The sequence below is a fragment of the Mustela erminea genome, chromosome 7 (assembly GCF_009829155.1).
Source record: "Mustela erminea isolate mMusErm1 chromosome 7, mMusErm1.Pri, whole genome shotgun sequence".
In the NCBI taxonomy this organism is placed as follows: domain Eukaryota; kingdom Metazoa; phylum Chordata; class Mammalia; order Carnivora; family Mustelidae; genus Mustela; species Mustela erminea.
The window spans coordinates 23214878-23234582 of NC_045620.1; the positions used below are offsets into that span (position 1 = coordinate 23214878).

General features: G+C 52.2%; 1 protein-coding gene across 1 annotated transcript in view; it reads right to left on the bottom strand.

Annotated features, from left to right (window-relative positions):
- The window catches only part of MMP24 (matrix metallopeptidase 24), a 42537-nt gene that overhangs the window by 4354 nt on the left and 18478 nt on the right, over positions 1 to 19705 (bottom strand). Inside the window, exons 2-8 of the mRNA XM_032350865.1 lie at positions 19527 to 19675; positions 15489 to 15605; positions 13494 to 13798; positions 6223 to 6384; positions 4122 to 4336; positions 1953 to 2091; positions 235 to 501 (exon numbers count right to left, since the gene is read on the bottom strand). Of these exons, the coding sequence (XP_032206756.1) occupies positions 235 to 501; positions 1953 to 2091; positions 4122 to 4336; positions 6223 to 6384; positions 13494 to 13798; positions 15489 to 15605; positions 19527 to 19675 (1354 nt within the window). The remainder of the gene's footprint in view (positions 1 to 234; positions 502 to 1952; positions 2092 to 4121; positions 4337 to 6222; positions 6385 to 13493; positions 13799 to 15488; positions 15606 to 19526; positions 19676 to 19705) is intronic.

The following is a 19705-nucleotide window of genomic DNA, read 5'->3' on the forward strand; positions in this document are numbered from 1 at the left end:
GAGAGATGCTACCCAAAGGGGCGAAGTCAGTCTGTGGAAACATAAAATGTGAGTCATCCCTGCGGATGAGAGGTGTGACTTGGTAGCTGGGAAGAGAAAGGGGTAGACATGAGGCCGTTGTCTTTACCATCAGGCACCTTTCTCAAATCTGGGTACCCTGAGAGTATGCCCATGGATCCTGTTGAGACCCATATAAAATCAGCCCACCCCCTACACTGCCAAGCTCTTACGTACATCCTTCCTTGCTGATGAAGGCCCCCTGCGGAGCCTGTGGAATGCCCTTCCACACAGTGATGGGCTTGGGGTAGCCAGGGTCCGTGGCCCGCCTCTCCTCGCTGTAGCGCCAGTACCGTTCACCTTTGAAAAAGTAGGTCTTGCCCACGGGTTCCCAGCGCAGAGCTGTATCGATGCCTTCTCGGGGAAGACAGCTCCCCAGCTCTCCTAGGCTGTGGGGGTACCCAGGCTCCACCGTCACCTCCTTAAACACCCAGTACTTGTCACCTGTAGCCAAGAGAAGCCCAGAATCAGCCTTCCCCAGTCACACAGTACCAGAGGTGGCAGCTAGTGCCACGGGTCTATCTTCCAGGACTAAAGTCATTCACAGAGCCAGAGGGTCAGGGGGAAGCAGCTAAGGTCTGCTTGAGGTCCTCTGTGGGAGACTGAAGCCCCTTGGCCCTGGCAGAGGATGGGAGCCAGAAGCCAGTCACCACAGATCCTGGGCAGCTGGACCCACGCCGCCCAGCCTCCATGCCTCACCCCGCTGTTGGCTCAGGTGACCTGCTCCTCTCCTCTGGGGTGTCCTCAGCCACTTCTGTGGCTTCACACACATGAGGACTCCCCCACCTTCCACCAGTGACACCCAGCTCTGCAGGTTCACAGCGACTCCCATCGGACCTGAGCCCCAGAGCCAGGAACCCTGATCCCAGCTTCTGGGCATTTCCACATCTGCTTCCCGGAGTTCCTCATCACCTCCACAGAGGGCTTCCTCCCTCATCACCTTTCTGCCTCCCAGTTCCCCAACAAGAAGCCCTAGCATCACCTTTGCCCCTCTCTTTCCTTCTCCTCTCAATGTTCAGCCTCTTATGAGGCCTTTTGCATCGTTTAGCTGTCCCCACCCTGGCCTCACCAGTCCTCCCTGGTGCGAGCCTCGTCGACTCTCTCTCCTTCCCTCCGGCAACTGACTCAGAAATGGCCTCCGCACCTCTAACCTATTGGATTGCCACCTGCCCCCTGGCTCTCCACTACTCAGAGACGTCCCGTGAACTTCCAGCATTGCTCTAACAGGTCAAGACCGCATTCGGCCGTAACCGAGGCTCCTCAGGACCCTCCCGCACTGTCCCTTCCAGGTCACCGCTCACGGCTGTCCGACGTGGGGCTCCGTGGTCAGTCAGTCTAAGCTCTTCCAGTGGACGTGCACATTCCCACACCATGACTCTGTTACCCTCCCTTACCCCTGGACTGCTGTCCTCACTTCTCACTAACTGTCTCTTACCCTTCTGGGGCTGGGCTCACCTCAGGATAATGGAAGTGAAACCACCTAGTTCTGAGTGGGCAGGACACACACGCTAGCTCCCCCTGCCCCCTGCCCTGGCTTCTGCAGCCTCTGTGACCTCCTCCCAACCACCTCTTACAGAACTGCTGGGATGGCCTCCTATGGAGTCCCGCATGGTCTTCAGGTGCCTGGACCACCCAGTGTAGCTGAGCCTTGTTATCCCACCAACTTGGGTGCACAGACCCTCCACTATCTCTTCATGACTTAATTCCCCCAGACTGTGCTTCACCTGCCTGCAGGGATCTGCCCTGTCAGAAGTCAGTGTCTCTGTTAGGGCCAGAGGGGCCCTTGGCGGGGGGCACCTGCTCCTCACCCCACCTCTTCCTGTGTACAGATGGGAAAAGGGGGTCCTGAGGAGGTCAGGGAACTGTCCCACGTCTCTCAGCACAGACTGTATTACCTTTGAAGAAGACAAATCTTCCGTCGGCCCTTTCGTAGGCTGCATCTATGCGGGCGGGCAGACCCTTCCAGAACTGCTCAATCTGCATCGGGTAGCCCTCTTGCACCCGGTTATTGCGCAGGCGCCAGAACCAGCGATCCTAGAGGTGAGGGATGGGGGAAAGGCATGGCAGGCCCTGCCTCAACCTAGTGGTCTCAGGCCTGGGGCTCAAGCCTTGGTAACCCAAAAGCTTCCCCTGGGCCCAGCCCTGCAACCCTCCATGATGTCTGTCCATCTGCTGCTTCTAGCTTCCAGTGCCTTGTGAGGAAGACAAGATGCCTGTGAACTCTCTTCATATAAGCCTCCTGATGGCTCTTGCTGCCCAAGACAGACAGCATGGGGCCATGAGACAGACAGCAGACGGGCCTGATGCAGGAGTGAGGTGTGGAGGACCTGGAAGGGATGATGCCGGGCCTGGTGTGGCCACATGAGGGCAGCAGAGAGTCACTGACCTTAGCGGCCACTCCCCAGGCTGGCCACTGAGCCTGGGCAGAGCGCCCCCCTCGCCAGCTGGCTCCACCCAGCAGGGCAAGGACCCTGGGAAGCAAACTGTGGGAATCTTTCAAGACCTGGGTGTGAATTCAGGTTCCTCCACTCAGAGCTGCACGACCGTGAGCACAGACTTTAAGCACCTCACCTACAAATGGGGGTAACAATGGGGATCAGATGAGAGATTATGGGTAAAGTGCCTAGAACAGCAGGGGGCACATAGTTGGTGTTGAATGAATGGCAGCTCAGTAGGCCAAGAGTCTGATCAAAGCCCTCTTCTTCAACTAGTGTCATGGGCCTGTACAGGTAGGCAGTCTGGGCAAGGCCTATAACCTACCAGGAGCTCAGTTTTCTCATGGGTGAATGGGGATGATAAAACCTAGACTTGCCGAGGAGCCGTTCGGTAGGGGATCAGAGTGCAGAAGGATGATGGTCATGTGTAAATGATGGTACAAAAACTAGAAAAGGTTTTTTTAAGGTGTTTTACAAAGTACTTTCACAAAGAGTTTTTTAAACCTTAGTTTGACTTTCACAATCTATTGTTAAGTAGATTTGAGATAGTCCAAGTCTTAAGGAAGGCCAAGTGACTTTCCTAGAGCTACTCTGTGAGAGGCAGGCTTGGCGTTGACTCGTGTTGCCGGACTCTAGCTTGGTACTCAGAGCTTGCAGGGAGAACTCCCTGAGAGAAGTGGGGCAGCCCCCACAGCCACCCAGTGTGATGGAGACACGCTGGCCAGGTCGCTTTCAGCAGAGGGCCTGTTGCCCTGGTGGCCCGGGGTGTGGTCAGCGGCTGTTTTCAACTGCCAGCTTCTCTGGGGATGGCCTCAGCTTTAGAGAGCTCCCCCAAGGTCATACCCCTTCTCATCCAGTGACTGAATGAAGCAGGAGGCCCAATATGGGATGACTCTGATGGGCCATTCTAGCTCCAGAACTCCCTGTGGGGGTGGCCAACTCTGCAGCGGACCTAGTTGCTGCTTTTCTCCCGTCAGGCTTGCTTCCTTCCCTCCTTCCCAGATTTTGATCCCAGAGGTACTTCCTAATTGAAATCCTGCGTTCCAAACACTGTCTCAAAATTTGCAACACACCCACCAAACAGGCTGGCCCGAGGTTGGAGCATGGCTGAAGTGACAGGAGCAGGACAAGTGATGAGATGGAGCCTAGGCCAGCTTCCTATCAGGCATCCCTCGGTACTGGCCCCTCAACTCTGGCGGGATCTGGTGACAGACTTAGCCACCACAGTGCCAGCCGTTACTCCAAATTGCTGTCTTCACGGCCATGCACCCATCTGATCTTCATATACCCTTCATGAGGGGAATGACTCCCAGCTTTCAGACGGAGAAACTGAGGTCCAGAGAAGGGAGGTGACTTGCTCAAAGTTACTAACCAGAAGCAGGCCCCCAGCACTTTCTCCCAGCATTAACCCCTGGGAAGGTGTAGGATCACCAGTCTACCCGCCTCCCTCTTGGAAGTAAGTCACATCACCCGGCAGCACCAGAAAGGGACCCCATGTCCTGGCCACTGGGCCAGCTGCTGTCCAAGCCCAAAGCAGGCCGAACCCCAGAGCATCAGTCTTCTCCTGCCCCACAAGGGGGAACGAGTGGGAAGGGGACCATCTGGGTGTTGCCAGTGGACTGGCCCTACCTTGAACACAAACATCTCTCCTCGGAAGAGTGCCACCGTGTTGAAGTTGCCATCACAGATGTTGGGTTTGGCCCCCGGTGTGGATGGCCGGTCCCCCAGGGGCGGCCGAGGGGGCCTGGGCTGGCGCTCGTGCTTCCTCTCACTCGGTGAGTGGATCCTGCGGACGGGGAGCGTGGGGAGTGGTCTCGTGGGCTCCAGGGGCTCAGCTGGAGGTCCTGGAGAGAGGGGCTGCATCTTAGACAGGGCCTCCCAGTGCCCGTGCCTCGTCACCACCCAGGCAGCTCTGGGGTCTGTCAACCTCCAGCCCTCTGTTCCTTCTCCCATTTTTCCTCCTCCCCCAATCTTTGAGAAAATAGATGGAAAGAGCCATTAAATGGGACTCTTATCTTTCCACCTGCAAATCTGGTATCTTCTCTTCTGTTGTAAGAGAGAGCATGTCCTTGCTTAGGCTCAGTGTCCCATACCGTCTTCCCCTGACCCCTGCACACATGCTGGCCTCACTCTGTCTCCCCTTCCCTCTTTACCCTGCTCCAAGACAGTGTCCGCCCTGTCTGTCAAGATCTACAGTGACCTCCATGTTGCCAAATCCAAGGGTTCCTGACTCAAACTTTGATGTGCATCCAGATTATCCAGAGATCTTGATAAAATGCGGATTATGACTCAAGAGGGTCTGGGGTGGGGCTTGCCATTCTGCATTTCTTCAGGCTCTCAGATGATGCCAGGAGTAGCAAGATGAGAGAAGCACTTTTCCAGGAGCCCATACTGACTTGATTTTCTTTCTACTTCACGGGCCGTTGCTTCTCTACCTCCTTTGCTGGTAGCTTTTCCTCACCCACCCTACTCTAAAGTTTGGAGTGCACCTGGATCCTCTTCTTTTTGTTTTTGCCCCCAGGTCAGTTTTCTCACTCCGGCAGTGTATTAGGATCACTGGGAGAGATTTTAAAATGCTTGATGCTCAGAAGGCAGCCCAGACCAATCAGAACCCAATCTCTGAGAATGTGGGCACTTTTTACTGAAATTCCAAGGTAATTCCAATGAGTCCCCTAGTTAAGCATCACCACCCTAAGTGATCTCATCCGGGTTCATGGCTTTAAAGACCCTCTCTGTTGGGGCTGTTCAATAGGATGTTCTGTGATGGCAGAACTGGTTTATATGGGTACCATCCAATACAGTAGCCTCCAGCCATATGTGGCTGTTGAGCACTTGAAATGAGTGACTAGTTGTTAGTGTGACAGAGGAACTGAAATTTTAATTTTATTCAAATTAATATAAATTTAAACTTCAATAGTCACACGTGGCTAGTGGTTATACATTGGACACCAGGGATTCCAAATCAATATCCCAGCCCAGATCTCTGAGCAATAGACTGGTAAATCCTATTGCCTCACAATTAGAAAAGCCAGGAATCTCGGTGTTGTCCTTGACTCTCACCCCCAGGTTTGGTCTATCAGCAAATCCTGTCTGTTCTACTTTCAAAATACCTCCAGTCCCTCCCTTCCCCTCCCCTGCCATGTCTTCGCGGCTTCGCTGGTAGAGATCCTGCCCATCCTCCACGGTTCTGACTGGGGCCGCCTGTTCTGTGAGAAACTCTGGGCCTCCAGAGGGAGCCCTTCTCCCGTGCTTCATAGCCTGGGGCCTGAGGCGGCCTGTGCTATGCTCCTGTGCATTTGCCCCAGAATCTGGTCTTCCCCTCTCAAATGACTTGATAAGAACAAGACCTTCATAGACCAGTGTGAACAGAGAACTGGGAGGGAGGCCTTTCCTATCTTACCAAGATATCAGTCTAGCTTCTCATTTTTTTCTTGTTTAAGAATCTCTTGACTAGAGGTGGGGGTCCCCTTGAGAGTGCACCACAGGAGGCAAGATGGAGGTGTATGGAGGGGGAGGAGGTAGAGAAGAGGGAGTGAGTGGAATTCCACTCACTTTTGGCAGCTCAGACCCTCCCCTCGGTTTCCCAGTGGGTCAGGCAAAGACCTCAGAGGTCTCTCCAGGTCAGACAGCAGCTATGGTGAAGGGTGTGAGTGTCCCCAACCCCTTGGGCAGGTAGTCACAGTCCATTCCCGAAGAAGGAGCAGTGGCCCCCGTCTCCCCTGCCACACACCGTAGATCTTCTGGATGCCCTGGAGATCATCCTGAGGCAGTTTGAAGTTGTGTGTCTCCATGTACTGGTAGAAGGGCGCCATGATGGCGCTGGGGTCGTTGGAGTGCTCCAGTCCCAGCGCGTGGCCCAGCTCGTGCACAGCCACCAGGAAGAGGTCATTCCCTGTGGAGAGGGGGGGGGTGGGGAGGTGCCCAGGGCACCCACTTAGGTATCAATCAATCCATTGCTTCAGCAAACACTGAGCAAAGCTTTGTGTCAGGCCCTGTGCTGGACACTGGGATCTACCAGAGAAATCCTACACAGTCCTGCCTTTTGGAACTCTCCATATAGTGGGGGTTTGGAGAGAGAAACAAGTGATATTCATGTTCCAGGTGCTTGAATAGGTATCTGTAAGGGTCACGGGAGGATTCTGAGAAGAGAGGCGTGATTTACACTTGAAGATGTTCAGGGAAAGCTTCATAAAGGTGAAGTTTAAGTCGACTCTTGAAAGATAAGAAGTTAGTCAGGAGTATGGATTCAGGGTTGGGGGGGGCAGTTGGCATTCCTGGCCGAGGGGACGCTGTAAACAAGATCCAGGGACAAGCAGGCTCATTCCACTTGGCTCCGGAACAAAGCACGAGGGGAGGGCAGAGAGAGAGATGAGGTCAGCCAGGCTGGCAAGTGGGGCTGGGATGCCACGCAAAGGAATCTGGATTGGCTTCTTAGCCAGTGAGTCACTCTGCCTGTGCTGTGGCTGGAGGAGGGAGCAGAGGGGAAGGAGACCAGAGCTAGGGCATCAGTGGGGCCGGTTTGGAGCCCAGAGAAGGGTCTGGGTGAGAGATGGAAAGGGCCAAGCCAGGGGAGGGAGTAACAGCAGCAGCAGCAGGGGGAGGTCTGGGGGCAGCGGACGGGCAGTCAGCTTCAGGAGGCCCGGGTGCAAGCAGGGCCCTGATTGTCGGCAGCGCTCGGTTGGGCAAGACCTCAATCCTGACAGAACTGAACCATGGCCAAGATCAAGGCAGGGACTCAAATGCGAGTGAAAACAACAAGGTCCAGGTGCTGAAAGTGGGACACGGGATCCCGAGCACGAAGCTGGGGCGGCAACATGGCACAGTGGTCATGAGTGTGGGCCCCTGAGCCAGACGGACCCTCATCTCCAGCTCTACCTCCACCAGTGCTGTGAACTTGGCCAGTCGGTCTCCCCTCTGAGCCTCAACATCCTGAGCTGTAAAATGTGGAGATCATATCTACCTCATAGGGTCTCCTGAGGATTGGATAAGATATGTGTGAAGGGCGTGGCACTGCCCAGCAGCTGCTATTAGCATATCTAAGGTGGCCACTTGGCACCTGGAACATGCCCATTGACCAGAAAGGAAGGATAAGGCCCGTGCAGTTCCAGCTACCAGATTTTCTTAGGCCAGCTCCTCTGTGCCTCTGGATCAGGCCTGGGACAGAACAAGGCCTGATTTGAGGGTGGGGAGGGGTTAAGTAACCCCAGCTTTGGGAAAGGAACACAAGGGACAGTGAGTTGGGCAGGCTGTTGTAGAGTCCTGACCCCTGTCCGTCCTGTTATAAACTCTTGCTTGCCTTGACCTCTGGCATTTGAGCTCTGCCTCTCATTGCCCAGCCCTAAGGCATGTTGTGGCTCAGTCCTGCCACCTTGAAGTGCAGGGGAGGCAGCCAGGGGCCCATGAGGTGGTCAGCAGTCCACAGCCGGTGCCTTCTCTGGCTCCAGTGTCACTGGCAAAGTTGCCCAGCCCTGTGCAAGGCCCCGTGAGGGTCATATGGGGCTGGCGATTATCTCTGGCCTTTCTGGTTAAGGTCTTGGGAAAAGAGGAGTTTTCTGGGCGACCCAGACGTGTGCATGCCTGCCTCTCTGCTGACATCATCGGCGTCTCCAGCAAAGTGGGGATGGGCAAGATCAGGGCAAGGTTGGCCAAGAGCCTGGGGCTGGCCTTCTGCTGGGGCAGGGCAAGCTGGCAGGAGGAGGCCAGGCCGCCCCCAGTTCCTTCCTCAGGTCCTGGTTCCTCTGGCAGCAGGGAAGGGTGAGCTCATCTCTCAGCTCCATCCCAAACAAAGGCAGCTACTGGAGCCAGCGGAAGGCAGCTCTGCTTCCTGGGGGCTTGTGCTGCCTGGCTTTGCTCCTGGCCTGTTCTGCGACCTGGGACAAGCTGTTCAAGCCTCTTGTCCCATGACTAGGCTCTTCCTCAGGGGGCATCTACAGGGATCTCTGCTGGGAACCAGGCAGCGGGGCTCTGAGCACTTGGCAAGATTCTAAACCTTTGTCCTCAGTCTGTGTCTGTTACTCTGATGGCCTCTGTGCCTGGGTCTTTGCAGAGAACAGGAGTAAGCCCTTGAAGGAAAGAGGACCGTGGGCTTATGCTGGAAACCAAAAGGTAGAGAGGAGCTGGGAAGCTGGCATCCCATGGCACAGAACCTGAAGAGACTTTTCAGTGGGGGGTGCTCTGGGGAGATGGAAGGAGAGAGGAGGGGGCAGAAGAACTCCCTGGAACGTGTGAGAGGAAAAGCAGAAGGATGGAGAAGATCCCAGGACTTAAGGGGCAGGAAGCTTTTAGGGTCTTCACCCTCCCAGAGGGTGAGAAGCAAGGAAGCAGAGTAGTCGGAAGTGTGGTCCGAGGGAGCCGGACCCGGATCCCAGCTCTGCATGTCGCAGCCGTGTGACCGTTTAAATCTCTTCTCTGTAATATGCGGGGAATGGTACCTTCACCCTAAGAATGGGGGTGAAGTCAATGAGGCAAGGCATGTAAAGTGCTCACTCTGCCTCCTGGCACAGAGCTGCGGATCACTCTTAACTAGCAGGGTCCCTTGGAGCTGTGTTCAAGGACCAGCATCCCCACAGGCTGGGATCACCTAGCAAGTACCCAAACGTCTGACTTGACTACCCAAGTATACCTTGTCTCTGCCTCATTTCCTTTTCTTAGAATCTCCTTATTTGTGAAGTCCCATCTCATTGACCCCTTCCGGCCCCCCAAAAGGCTATAACATTTCCCTTTCCCTCTGTTCTTTTGCCAGTGCTGTCCCCTCTACCCAGAATAGCCTTACTCCATCCAAGTTCAGCTCATTGCCACATCTTCCAGGAGGACTTCCTTGAATTCCCCCACTGGCAGTGAGTCCTCCCTCCTCGACTCCCCTAGCAGTTTCTTCAAGTCATCTTTATGGCACTGACCCCTTTCCACCTTCCGTGGCAGCCACTAGCACACACTGTCTTCTGCCCCAGGACTGTGACTTCCTCGAGGGCAGGCTTTGTGCTGGACAGGGCTGGGTGACAGCAGCCAGGAGGGAATGGTGCCAAACATTCCAGGTGTGTTCCTTGGACCACCTGCTGCAGCACCATCTGGGGTGATTATGAAAAATTCAGAGTCCTGGGTTCCCACCTGCCTCTGCCACTTAACGGAGTTTTTATAACCACTTGGAGCTTTACTCTCCTCATCCGTTAAAGGGAGATTATGATCCCTGTCTGGTCTACCTCCCAGGGTGGGGAAGAGTCACAGAAGTCATCGTGGAAGGACCCCACGAAGGGCTGGTCTCAGTGACTCTTCCTGTCTTGTCACCTTTCCCCAGGGCCGGGCCCCCTTCTCATCGAGCTTAGTGAACTCAGATGTTGGTGCTTGACTCACTGAAAAGAGATGAGGACAGCAGGTGCCTGGAAGCAGCCCCCGAAACCAGCTGGAAGGGATGGTGGGCCAGATTGCCCTTCGACAATCTCCAATGACGTGGAGGAATCGGGATCACCCTTCTACCCTTACATCCAGTGGTTCTCCAGGAGAGCCTTTTAAATAGACGGGGGAGCTTCTGATTCAGGAGTTTGGGGTTAGGACTTAGGTAACATTTTTTTGTTTTAAATATAAAATCCCCCAAGTGAATTTTATAGTGATTGGGTCAGGCTGACACACGTGAGGCCGCCGCTCCACCACGGCGCCAGTAATGGTGGGACAGCCGAGCATCCCAGTGCAGGACGACACCCGCCACTTAGGACGCTCTTGCCCAAAAGTGAGTCTAGTCAGGCCTGCAGGTCTAATGACCAATATTCAGGATATGGGAGGAAGGGAGATGCGTTAAAAGTGAATCTGAATCCCATTAAGCCAAATAACTGTGCTTGGGACAAGTGACCCGGTTTCTTCAATGGGGTTGCGGGTGGGGAGGTGAGGTGATGGCTGTGAATGGAAATGGCTTACGAGATGTCAACGGTGTGCGCCATGTGGCTATTGTCTGGGTCCAGCTGTGAGCAAACAGCTGTTAAAGACGTTTTTGAGATAATTCTGGGAAAATGGACCCAAACCAGGAATTGGATTTTAAGAAATTCTTGAAAATTTTGTTGGGTTTGATAATGGTTTGTGGTTGGGTTAAAAAATAACCCGTTAGAGGTATGTCCTAAAGTATTTACAGGGGACATGATATGGTGCCAAGGATTTTCTTTAAAATACGTCAGCCAGGAAATAAAAGTGGCAGGGGGAGCGTAGGTGAGCCGGTGCAGACATCACATGGGGAATGGGCGAAACAAGGTGGTGGGCACCTGGGGGTTCATATTATCATTCTCCCTTATTTTGTGAGTTTGAAGTTTTCCATAATGGAAATTTAGAAGGAGAAGAAAGCCAATAAACACAAAGTTCCTGGGAGGCTCCACGTACTCCCTCGCTGAATTTATGTGGAATTTAAACGAGATAATATACAGGTGCTCCATAAATCTTGGTTCCTCTCATCTCCTTCCAGAACCTGTCTTAGGGCAACCTGCTGTGTTCCAGTTCACCTGTCAGGGGCCCGTTGCTAAGGTCAGGGGCTGCATTAAACAAGTTTGTGCTTGGCTTTCCAGAGCACAGGAAAGTCCTGACTCTTGTCCAGAGAAGACATTGGCCATCTGGGACGATCTGTCACAATTGGTGATTGTTCATCTGGATGGGGTGGGACAGGCGAGAGATGCTGGGACTGTGCCCATCCACAGGTCCCAGCTCCTTCCCGCATGCACCACCAGAAGTTCGTGGGATTTTTGAGATGGGACGCAAGGTCTCCAACAGCAAGGAGGGTTGGCAGGCAGTAGAAACCCCAGAGCTGGGAAGGGGAAGGCAGAGTTGGTAGGAGTGTCCTCCCTGTGCCTCCTCTAGCCAACATCCCTTTAAGAATTCATTTGTCTCCATCAGGGCTAGAACTAAAATCTTATCAGCTAACCGTGCCGGGCACATAACAGGGCTCAAAAACGTTAATTTCTTCTCCTCGCACTTTATCAGGTAGCACAGACAGCCCTTCCTGGACACTGATTCAAGAAGAAGAAGGGGAGAAAAATAGCTGTTTAGAAAGCCAGAAAGCACACCCAGGATGTCAGGAAGAGGGTATCAGGGCCGAGGAAATGGCGTTGGATAGGAAAGAGGACCAACATTTGAAGAGGGCGAGGGACAAAGAAGCTTAACACTTTCCTGTCTTTGCCGAGGCTGAGCCTTGGCGAGTCACCCTTTGACAGATAAGCCAAGAGATGCTGATCCCTGATCCACGCAATGATCTGAAATGTTCTCAAGGAGGTTTTCCCCAGCCCCAGACACCGGACTGAGCCCCTGAGGAATGGGGCCTGTAGGAGTCAGCTCTCAGCCTGCAGCACAGCTGAGGGAAAAGAATGCCCCGTGTTCCCCGGACGTACCTAAGTTTAAGAATCAGAATGCCCAGGGGAAGGGCCTAGGAATCTGTTTCTAACAAGGATCTCAGGGGATTCTTATGACCAGGCAAGTGAGGGGAAACTCTGGGGACCAAGCCAGTATTTCTCGAGATGAGGGAACGCCTACATCGGAGGTTCCTGGAGCATTTATCACATCAAGCGCAGATCCCCAGGCCTGACCCCAGAATCAAAGAATCAGAGTAGCAAGAGGTTAGGGGCCTGGAACCTGGAATGGGCATTCTTTAGAAAGATTTCTGGACGATTCTGGTGTGCTCCGAAGTTTGAGGACCATGGGAGCTTAGCTTCGTAGCTAAGAGTATGTGCTCCAGGGGTGCCTGGCTGGCTTAGTCATTAGAGCACGAAACTCGATCTCAGGATCATGAGTTTGAGCCCCATATTGGGGGCAGTGGTTACTTAAAAAAAAGAAGCAAGAAAGAAAGTGCTCCAGAGTCATAATGCCCAGGTTCAAAGCCTCATCTCACCATTCACTGCCTATGGGACTGTAGGAAGACTCCTTAATGTTTCTACAGACTTCATTTTACCTATCTGTAAAATGGGGATGATGATAATGATATATACATATTACATAGTATGTGACAAGCCCTTGACACAGGCCTTGGAATCGCAACATGCTGATCATTATCTATTCTCATCTCGGAGTCAGAATCCTCTATCCCTTTCTCCTCCTGACCCCCTCTGCCTCTTCTTATTTTTTTGGTACTTCAGCTACCTCCTTCAGTGGTTTGCTTTGTGACAGAGTTGCTTATGCACACGTGTCTCCCCCCACTCAACTGTGGACTATCAGAGGGCAGAGACCATGTCTTTTTTGTTTAAATGTTTGGGTATCCTCTTCCCTGGGCTGTGTATCATGTTACACTAGTGTTGGAAGAGGGCTTAGAGACGACCTAGTCCAGTCCCTCGTTTTTATACGCGAGGATACTCTGTGCCTCTAGTCACAGAGCTGAGTGGCTGGGCTGTGTTTTGGGCCCTTGCGCTGCTGGTTACCAGCTGTACCGTTTGAGCCCCAAGCCTTTATCTTAAAAATGGGCATAATGATGTCCACTTGCCTCCTTACTAAGCAAGTGCCTTGGGAGTAAATACTGATGAGGAACGCTTTTGGAAGCTCAAGAGTATTGTTACTGGGGGGTGAAAGTTACGGGGGTGAAAAGCAAGTTACCCAAGGATACTAGAGTGATTATGGGGCCCATTATTCACCCATGAGGTTGACATAAAGGAGAGAGTCACGTTACATTGTACGATGGCCTTTGAAGCCCTTAGCAGCCAGGCCAGGCACTACCACTTTCAGATCCCTCTTTCCGCTTGAATGATGTTTTTACCTTTTCCTCCAGCCTCTGATCCATGACTTCCTCTTCCTATTCATGGCCTAACCCCTCCTTCTGGACTCACCCCACGTTAGAACCATTTACTAAGTGATCTGATCCATCTGCATGGATGGGCCAGTGTTGAACATTATCAGAGACCTCAGTTTCCACTCTCGTAGGTTCTTAGCTCTTGGACACAAAGCTCCAGAGCAGGAAACTCATCTGTGGTATCCCACTCTCTTCCCTGGGGCGTCTTTCCCTGACAACTGAGCAATCCAGGACTAACCCCGTTCCCCTCATGGCCTTACCATCATGGTTGGCATTTCCTAGTGTCCACGGCTCATCTGAGTCAAAGTGAGTGTCTCCTCCAATCCCTGGGCCAGGAAAGTAGGCGTGGGCCAGGAATCCCCCTTCTCCATCAAATGGGGAGCTGTCGCCATGGAAACCAGAAGCAAAGAAGATCATGATGTCTGCCTCCTTCCGGTCACTTTTGATCTCATGGTATGGCACCTCTTCAAAGGTCAGTGGGGTCACCTTCTGCCAGACGTCAAAAGCCTGGCGAATCGCTTTCCGTGTGTCTAGCTCACCCACCTTCGGGGTGTAGTTGTGAATGCTGGTGAGAGAGGGGAGAGTCAGTAGGGAGGAACCATCAGAGTCAGAAATTTGCAAGATAATAGGATACCAGAGACCATATGGACCAGTCGTCTCCAAATTTTGAACCCTAGGATTCTGCTGAGTTACCTCTGGTGTTAAAGAAGAGGCTGGGTGAAGCCTTTGGGTCCCTACCCCTGACTCAGTCTCAGTGGCTTAGCTTTAATTGAGGTCTTATATTTGACCTTTCACAAAGCTTGTGTTGAATACAGAATTCCATTCCAATGTGCAGGAAAGAAAGGGGGAGGGGAACAGCATTTTCAAAATTTTACATTTTTCTCCTAATACATAAAATGTATTTATAGAAGATACAGATATATTTAAACAGTGGAGAGTTTAAGTGAAACATCCCTTTTATAAATATTTGGTACCAATTACCCAACTATTACTTGTCGACCTGGGAAGTTGGTATACAGTGGTATCTGATTTTGTCAGTTAAAGATTTTGTGATTTAAGGTTACAAGAGCCATATTGAATGGTTCTCCATACAGGGCATCCCTACTGGGTGCTCTGCCCCATGAACACCTAGGTAAGGATTATTCACCCATTCTATAGGTAAGGAAACTGAGGCCCAGAGAGGTCGATGATAGAAGTTAAGGTTAGAAGCCAGTTCTTTCTCTTGATTCATTCTACCTCTTTAGGATACCTTAAGAGTCTATCGAGTTTCTAACCCAGATTCTTCTTAGGTTTCCTTCTCTTGTCAGATTTCTGGAAAAAAATCAAGTCCTAGTCTCTATCGTTGATTAGCAGAAGAGTCCTTCATTCTTCAGTTTTAAGAATTTCTGTCTTAGGGGCGGTGCATTTGGTTAAGTGTCTGCCTTGGGCTCGGGTCATAATCCCAGGGTCCTGGGATTGAACTCTAAGTCGGGCTTCCTGCTTGGCAAGGATCCTGCTTCTTTTCCCTCTGCCCCTCGCACCTCCACTTGTGCTCTCTCTAATAAATATATAAATTTTTTTTTAATTTTATTTTTTATTAAGGGATCTCTGTCTTAGGTCCTACCCCTAACCCCAGGGCATCTACCTGAGATGGAGTCAGAGCCTTGAGAGGTGCCAACTAGAGCCCATCTGAGTCTGCTCTATGCCTGGCCTCGGCCTCAGCCCTTGAGATTCAGCTGTCTGAGTGTGCTGTGCTGGGCTCCATCACCCCTGTCCTCCGTCACTGATCTTACTTGGGGACTGATCCTCCTCTGCCCTTGGTTTCCCCAGACAGTTCAGGAGAGACGTTGTTGTGATTCAGTTCCCTTAGGAGACAACTGGAACTGTGCTGGGAAGTTCAGGTGACGTCCATGGGGTCTCAGTGGAGAAGGGACCCAGATCAAAGGGAGGGAGTGGGGTTTGGTAAGCAGGGACAGGGAGAGTGCGCGCAGCCCTGGATTTTTATCACAGCAGAAAGCTGCTGAATGATCCATACCCCACTTTCTAAAAACTGTAGGACTCTAAGCAGGACACAACTAATGAGCCCCCAAAGGACCAAATACACCTGAAGTTGGAGACATAGCATCCTCTGGAAGCTACCAGGGGGACGAAGTCATAGGCCCTCCGCACCAGGTCTTGATGCCGGCATACCTGGCTCTCACCCCCATCACACACCCACCACCTATACAGCAGGAGCGGGTGGCGAAGCCAGGAATGGGGGGCAGGGAGGTAAGCACCTGTAGGTGATGTGTTTCTGCCTCCACTTCTGTCCGGTCAGAGCATAGCGCTTGTTCCTCCGCCTGCGGCTCGAGTGGGGGTGATCGGGAACACCGCAGCGGGGCTTCTTCATCCACCTGGGCAGGAGGACACACATGCACGTGCTGTGGCCACCCGGCACTCTAGGAAGGCCAGGCAGGGTTCCCAGTCCTGGTCGAAATGGCCGTGTGCTCCCGCACCCTGGATTGGGGACCCTGGCTCTGATGGGCTCCCTCGCGGGACAGGACCTACTGGTTACTCGACTCCTTCACTCACGACTGATTACGAAGACAGGGGGCTGCTGCATTCGAGCCTGGGGCTCAGAGGCGGGGGCTTGATAGTTCCAGCTCCACCACTCATCGTGGGAGCCCAGGCAAGCGAATTATTGTGAACCTCAGTTTCCCCATCGACAACACGAGAATTCTCGCTCTCGCTCTTCTTAGGTTGTAGTAAGCCTTAGTCTATGTAGAAATACCCTGTAAATGGGATGAGGTCACCTCACTCCCTGCTTTAAAACCCTCCAACCATGTCCCCAAACACCTAGAATGAATGCAAACTCCTCATGTCGGCCTGCGGGGATACACATGATCGAGGCCCTGAGTCCTCTTCAAGGGGAAGGCTTCCCCATCACCCCCTACACTGGACTCCCAGCCACAGGGCCTTCTTGCTGGGCCTGGCACAGGCCAAGATGATTCCCACTTCAGAGTCTTTGTTTCTTCTGCTTAACAATGCTCTTCTTCTCCACATGATCTGTTCCCTTACTTCTTTAAGGTCTCTGATGTTACTCTGATGTGAAGATGTTACCCCTTCAGAGAGGACTTCCCTGCCCCCCTCCTCTGAAATAGCTCCCCACTCTCATCCTACAGCTATCAGTTTATCCTGCTTAATTTTTCTTCATAGCATCGATCATCGCCTGAAACTATATCATATATTCGCTTTTTTGTTTATTCCTTGTCTCTCTTAGCAGATTCTAAGTTCCGTGAACATAGAAACCTTGCCTGTGTAGTGCCTAACCCAGAAGATGTTTGCTAATGATTTGCTGAATGAATCAGAGCATGAATCAGAACCACCCAGCAGCAGAGTGGCGTAGCTCCTAAGACAGCAAATTCCCTTTCACTAGAGCTGTTCAGAAAGTGGCTAAACACCTGTAGGGCTTGGAACAGAATTCTCTGCTGCAGTTCATACGCTGTGTTGTGATTTTAAATCTATTAGTGTATCGCCTCTAACAAATGGCAGATTCTTCGAGGACTGGAATGGCATCATATTCATCATCATGTCCCCAGGAGCTAGCCCAGTGCCTGGAACTAAGTGAATCCCAATAACTGTTGTCAGGTTAAACGACATTAAGCCTGGGACATCATTGGGGATATCAAAAAGAGGGCAGGGTAGGAGATTTTAGAAGATCGTAGTTGATTGGGGCCCAGGCTATCCTTGCATTTTATGTCCTTGTGCTGGCCTAATGACCAACTCACTAAACCACAGCTGGAGATTGCTGGAAGAGCCAACAGTCCACCTCCTGGGCAGCTGCTGAAAGCTGTTGCCATGGGCAATATAGAGAAGAGGAAACAGAGACTGTTGTCACCAAATAGTAAAAGGCCCCCCGAGGGACTTCACCAGGTCTTACTCATCTTTGCAGGCTTCCTGTTGCCTGAGTGCCTCTACTCAGAAATCAATAGTAAAAAACACTATAATAACAATATCACATATTGGTACAAACGTTTCTAATTTTTACAGAGTTTGGCATTCTTTTAAAGGCATTTTTTTTTTCAATTCTCAAAACAGCTCTGTGAGGTGACCAGAAATTATTTATCCTCATTTTTGCAGAGGAGTGAAAAGATACACAGATAAATCGAGTAATTTGCAGAATACAGCCGTTGAGGCAGGACAGGGACTTAGTTGAATAAGTAAATGAGCTAGTAATTCATGCAAGTTGACAAACAAAACAAGACAATAGAAGCTGGGACTTTTCTTTCCTCAGGCTTAGCACAAGTTTGGGCTTGAGGATATGCTGAATGAAGGAATGTGTGACATTTTTCCGAGGTAGGCACTCAAAAAGTAGTACTTTTAAATGGCTGCTCTGGCTTCCTTTCCCTGATGGTCCTTAGGAAGAACCAGGAGCCACCTGTGCAACAGCCAAGGCTGGGGTAGGCCTGGAAGGACCCCTGGGGAGGAAACAGGCCCAGAGAAAGGCAGTGACTGTCAAGGTCACAGAGCTGGAATAGAAACTAAGGTCTCTAAATTCTACCCCACAAAACAGCCTCCCCACTCAGGTCTGGGATGAAGTGTGTGCGCCTTCTCCCTTGTCGTGCCTCCAAGACCGCGTTCCCTGCCTTCCTACAAAGACGTGGGGGCAGACCTGCACGTGGGAGATGCCATCCTCCTCCCCCAGCTCGCTCCCTCCACCTCCTCCTCTCTTGGTCCACCTGCCACTCTCTGAACCCTGTCCAGCAGGCCTGGGGCTTTCTGGAACAGAGTAAAACCCAAGGCCAGGTGGTGCCTCAGCAGAGACACCAGCGCTCCCTGCCCCAGGATGCACTGCCACGAGGCCCGCACAAAGCCCTCAAAATAACCTCTGCTTTGAATACGGCCGGGCTCTCTGTAACCCGCTGCCTCCAGAGGCCACGGGGCCACGGCATCCCCCACGCCATCACTGCAGCAGTGAAACGTATTGTCTCCGAAGCTCACAATCTCGCAATCAGAGAACCCGAGGACTAGAAAATGTTCGTACAGAATTAGAAGATCAGAAAACCTCAGACTCAACCCAATTTTAACAGCTTAGAAAAATGAGATGTGGAATTGGAGACCCGTAATCCAGCGCTCCCCTTTCTTTGTACGTGAACAAGCTGAGGCCCAGAAAGATGAGTCTCCTGGGGGTGACTCAGGCCCAGGGTGGATGGATCCTGGATCCGCCCCCACCTGCCACCTCCCTGCACTCTGCCCTGGGGCTCTGCTCCCTGCTACTATCTGGGCTCAGGACCCCCAGCCCTCCCCATCTCCTTGGGACCCTCCCCCAGCTCGCTGCCAATGCCTTCGTGGGGGCAGTGGCTTTCCTTGTGCAGCGTTAATGACTTTCAAGGCTACTTCTCAAACAAACGTAAGGATGCTTGATTCTCAGCTATCTTCAAACGAACAAACAAACCAACAAAAATCCACCCACCTCCAGCTACCCTCTATTCCTCCCTCACTGTCAGGCTTCTAGCAAGTTTTGCCTCCACTCGCCACCTCGACTCCCCTCCTGCGCTCACCGGCCCTCAGAGCCTGCACTGGTCTCCTTCCTGCTAGACTCGGCCCCGGTGCTCTTCTGTCTCCTAACTGCTCTGCAGCAGCCGGGCCCACTGGCCATGCTCCTCTACTGCTCTGGCTGCTCCTTTTCAGCCCCCTTCCTGGGTTCTGTTCCTATCACTCCGTCTCTTCCTCCTCTTTGTACTCCCCCTGAGTAAACGCAGCCAGGCTCATGGTCTGGCTTCTCTGGAGTACCTCCCTGAAAATTCACGTTTCCTTCTGTGTTCTAGACTGGTACAGCCAGATGATTGCACTTTTCATGGCGTGGTGAGCCTCTGAAGGGCAGCACTCATAGGATCAAGTCCAGTGCCTGGCACACGTAGGCATTCAGTGATATTTGAAAAACGGAAAAAGTGGAATGAGTTGCCAACTCATGATCATTCTGGAGTTGTTTGTACCGAGGGAGATGTGTACGTCTCAGGAAAAGCCAGAGCGGTGACTCAGAGAGCCAAAAGCTATTAGAGTCAGAAGAGATTTAAGACCCCCTCTCACAAAACTGCTCATTGTGCTGATAAGGAAACTGAGGTCCAGAAGGGTTAAGGTCACACTGCAAATTTAGGGCAGAGCCCCTCCCCCACTCACATAGGAAAGGGCACCTTGGGGTACCCACTGGATGATACTGCAGGAGTGAAAGACAGGCAGACAGGATGGGCATGGTATATACACGGGGCCCGTGACAAATATGAACCCAAATGTAAGTCTGGAGAGTAGGGCACGATGGCCTACGCAGATCTTACTCGATTGTTGTCTGATCCAACACCCCAGTGACGGGGATCCCATAAAACTGCTGCATAGTGGAGACTGCTGACTGTAAGGCCTTCCCTGAGTGCAGCGCGGGTGCCCGGGAGTCCGAGGGGAGCAGGTAGCCATAGGACTTTAGCCAGTTCTGAAAGACACGGGAAAGAGAAAGACGCAT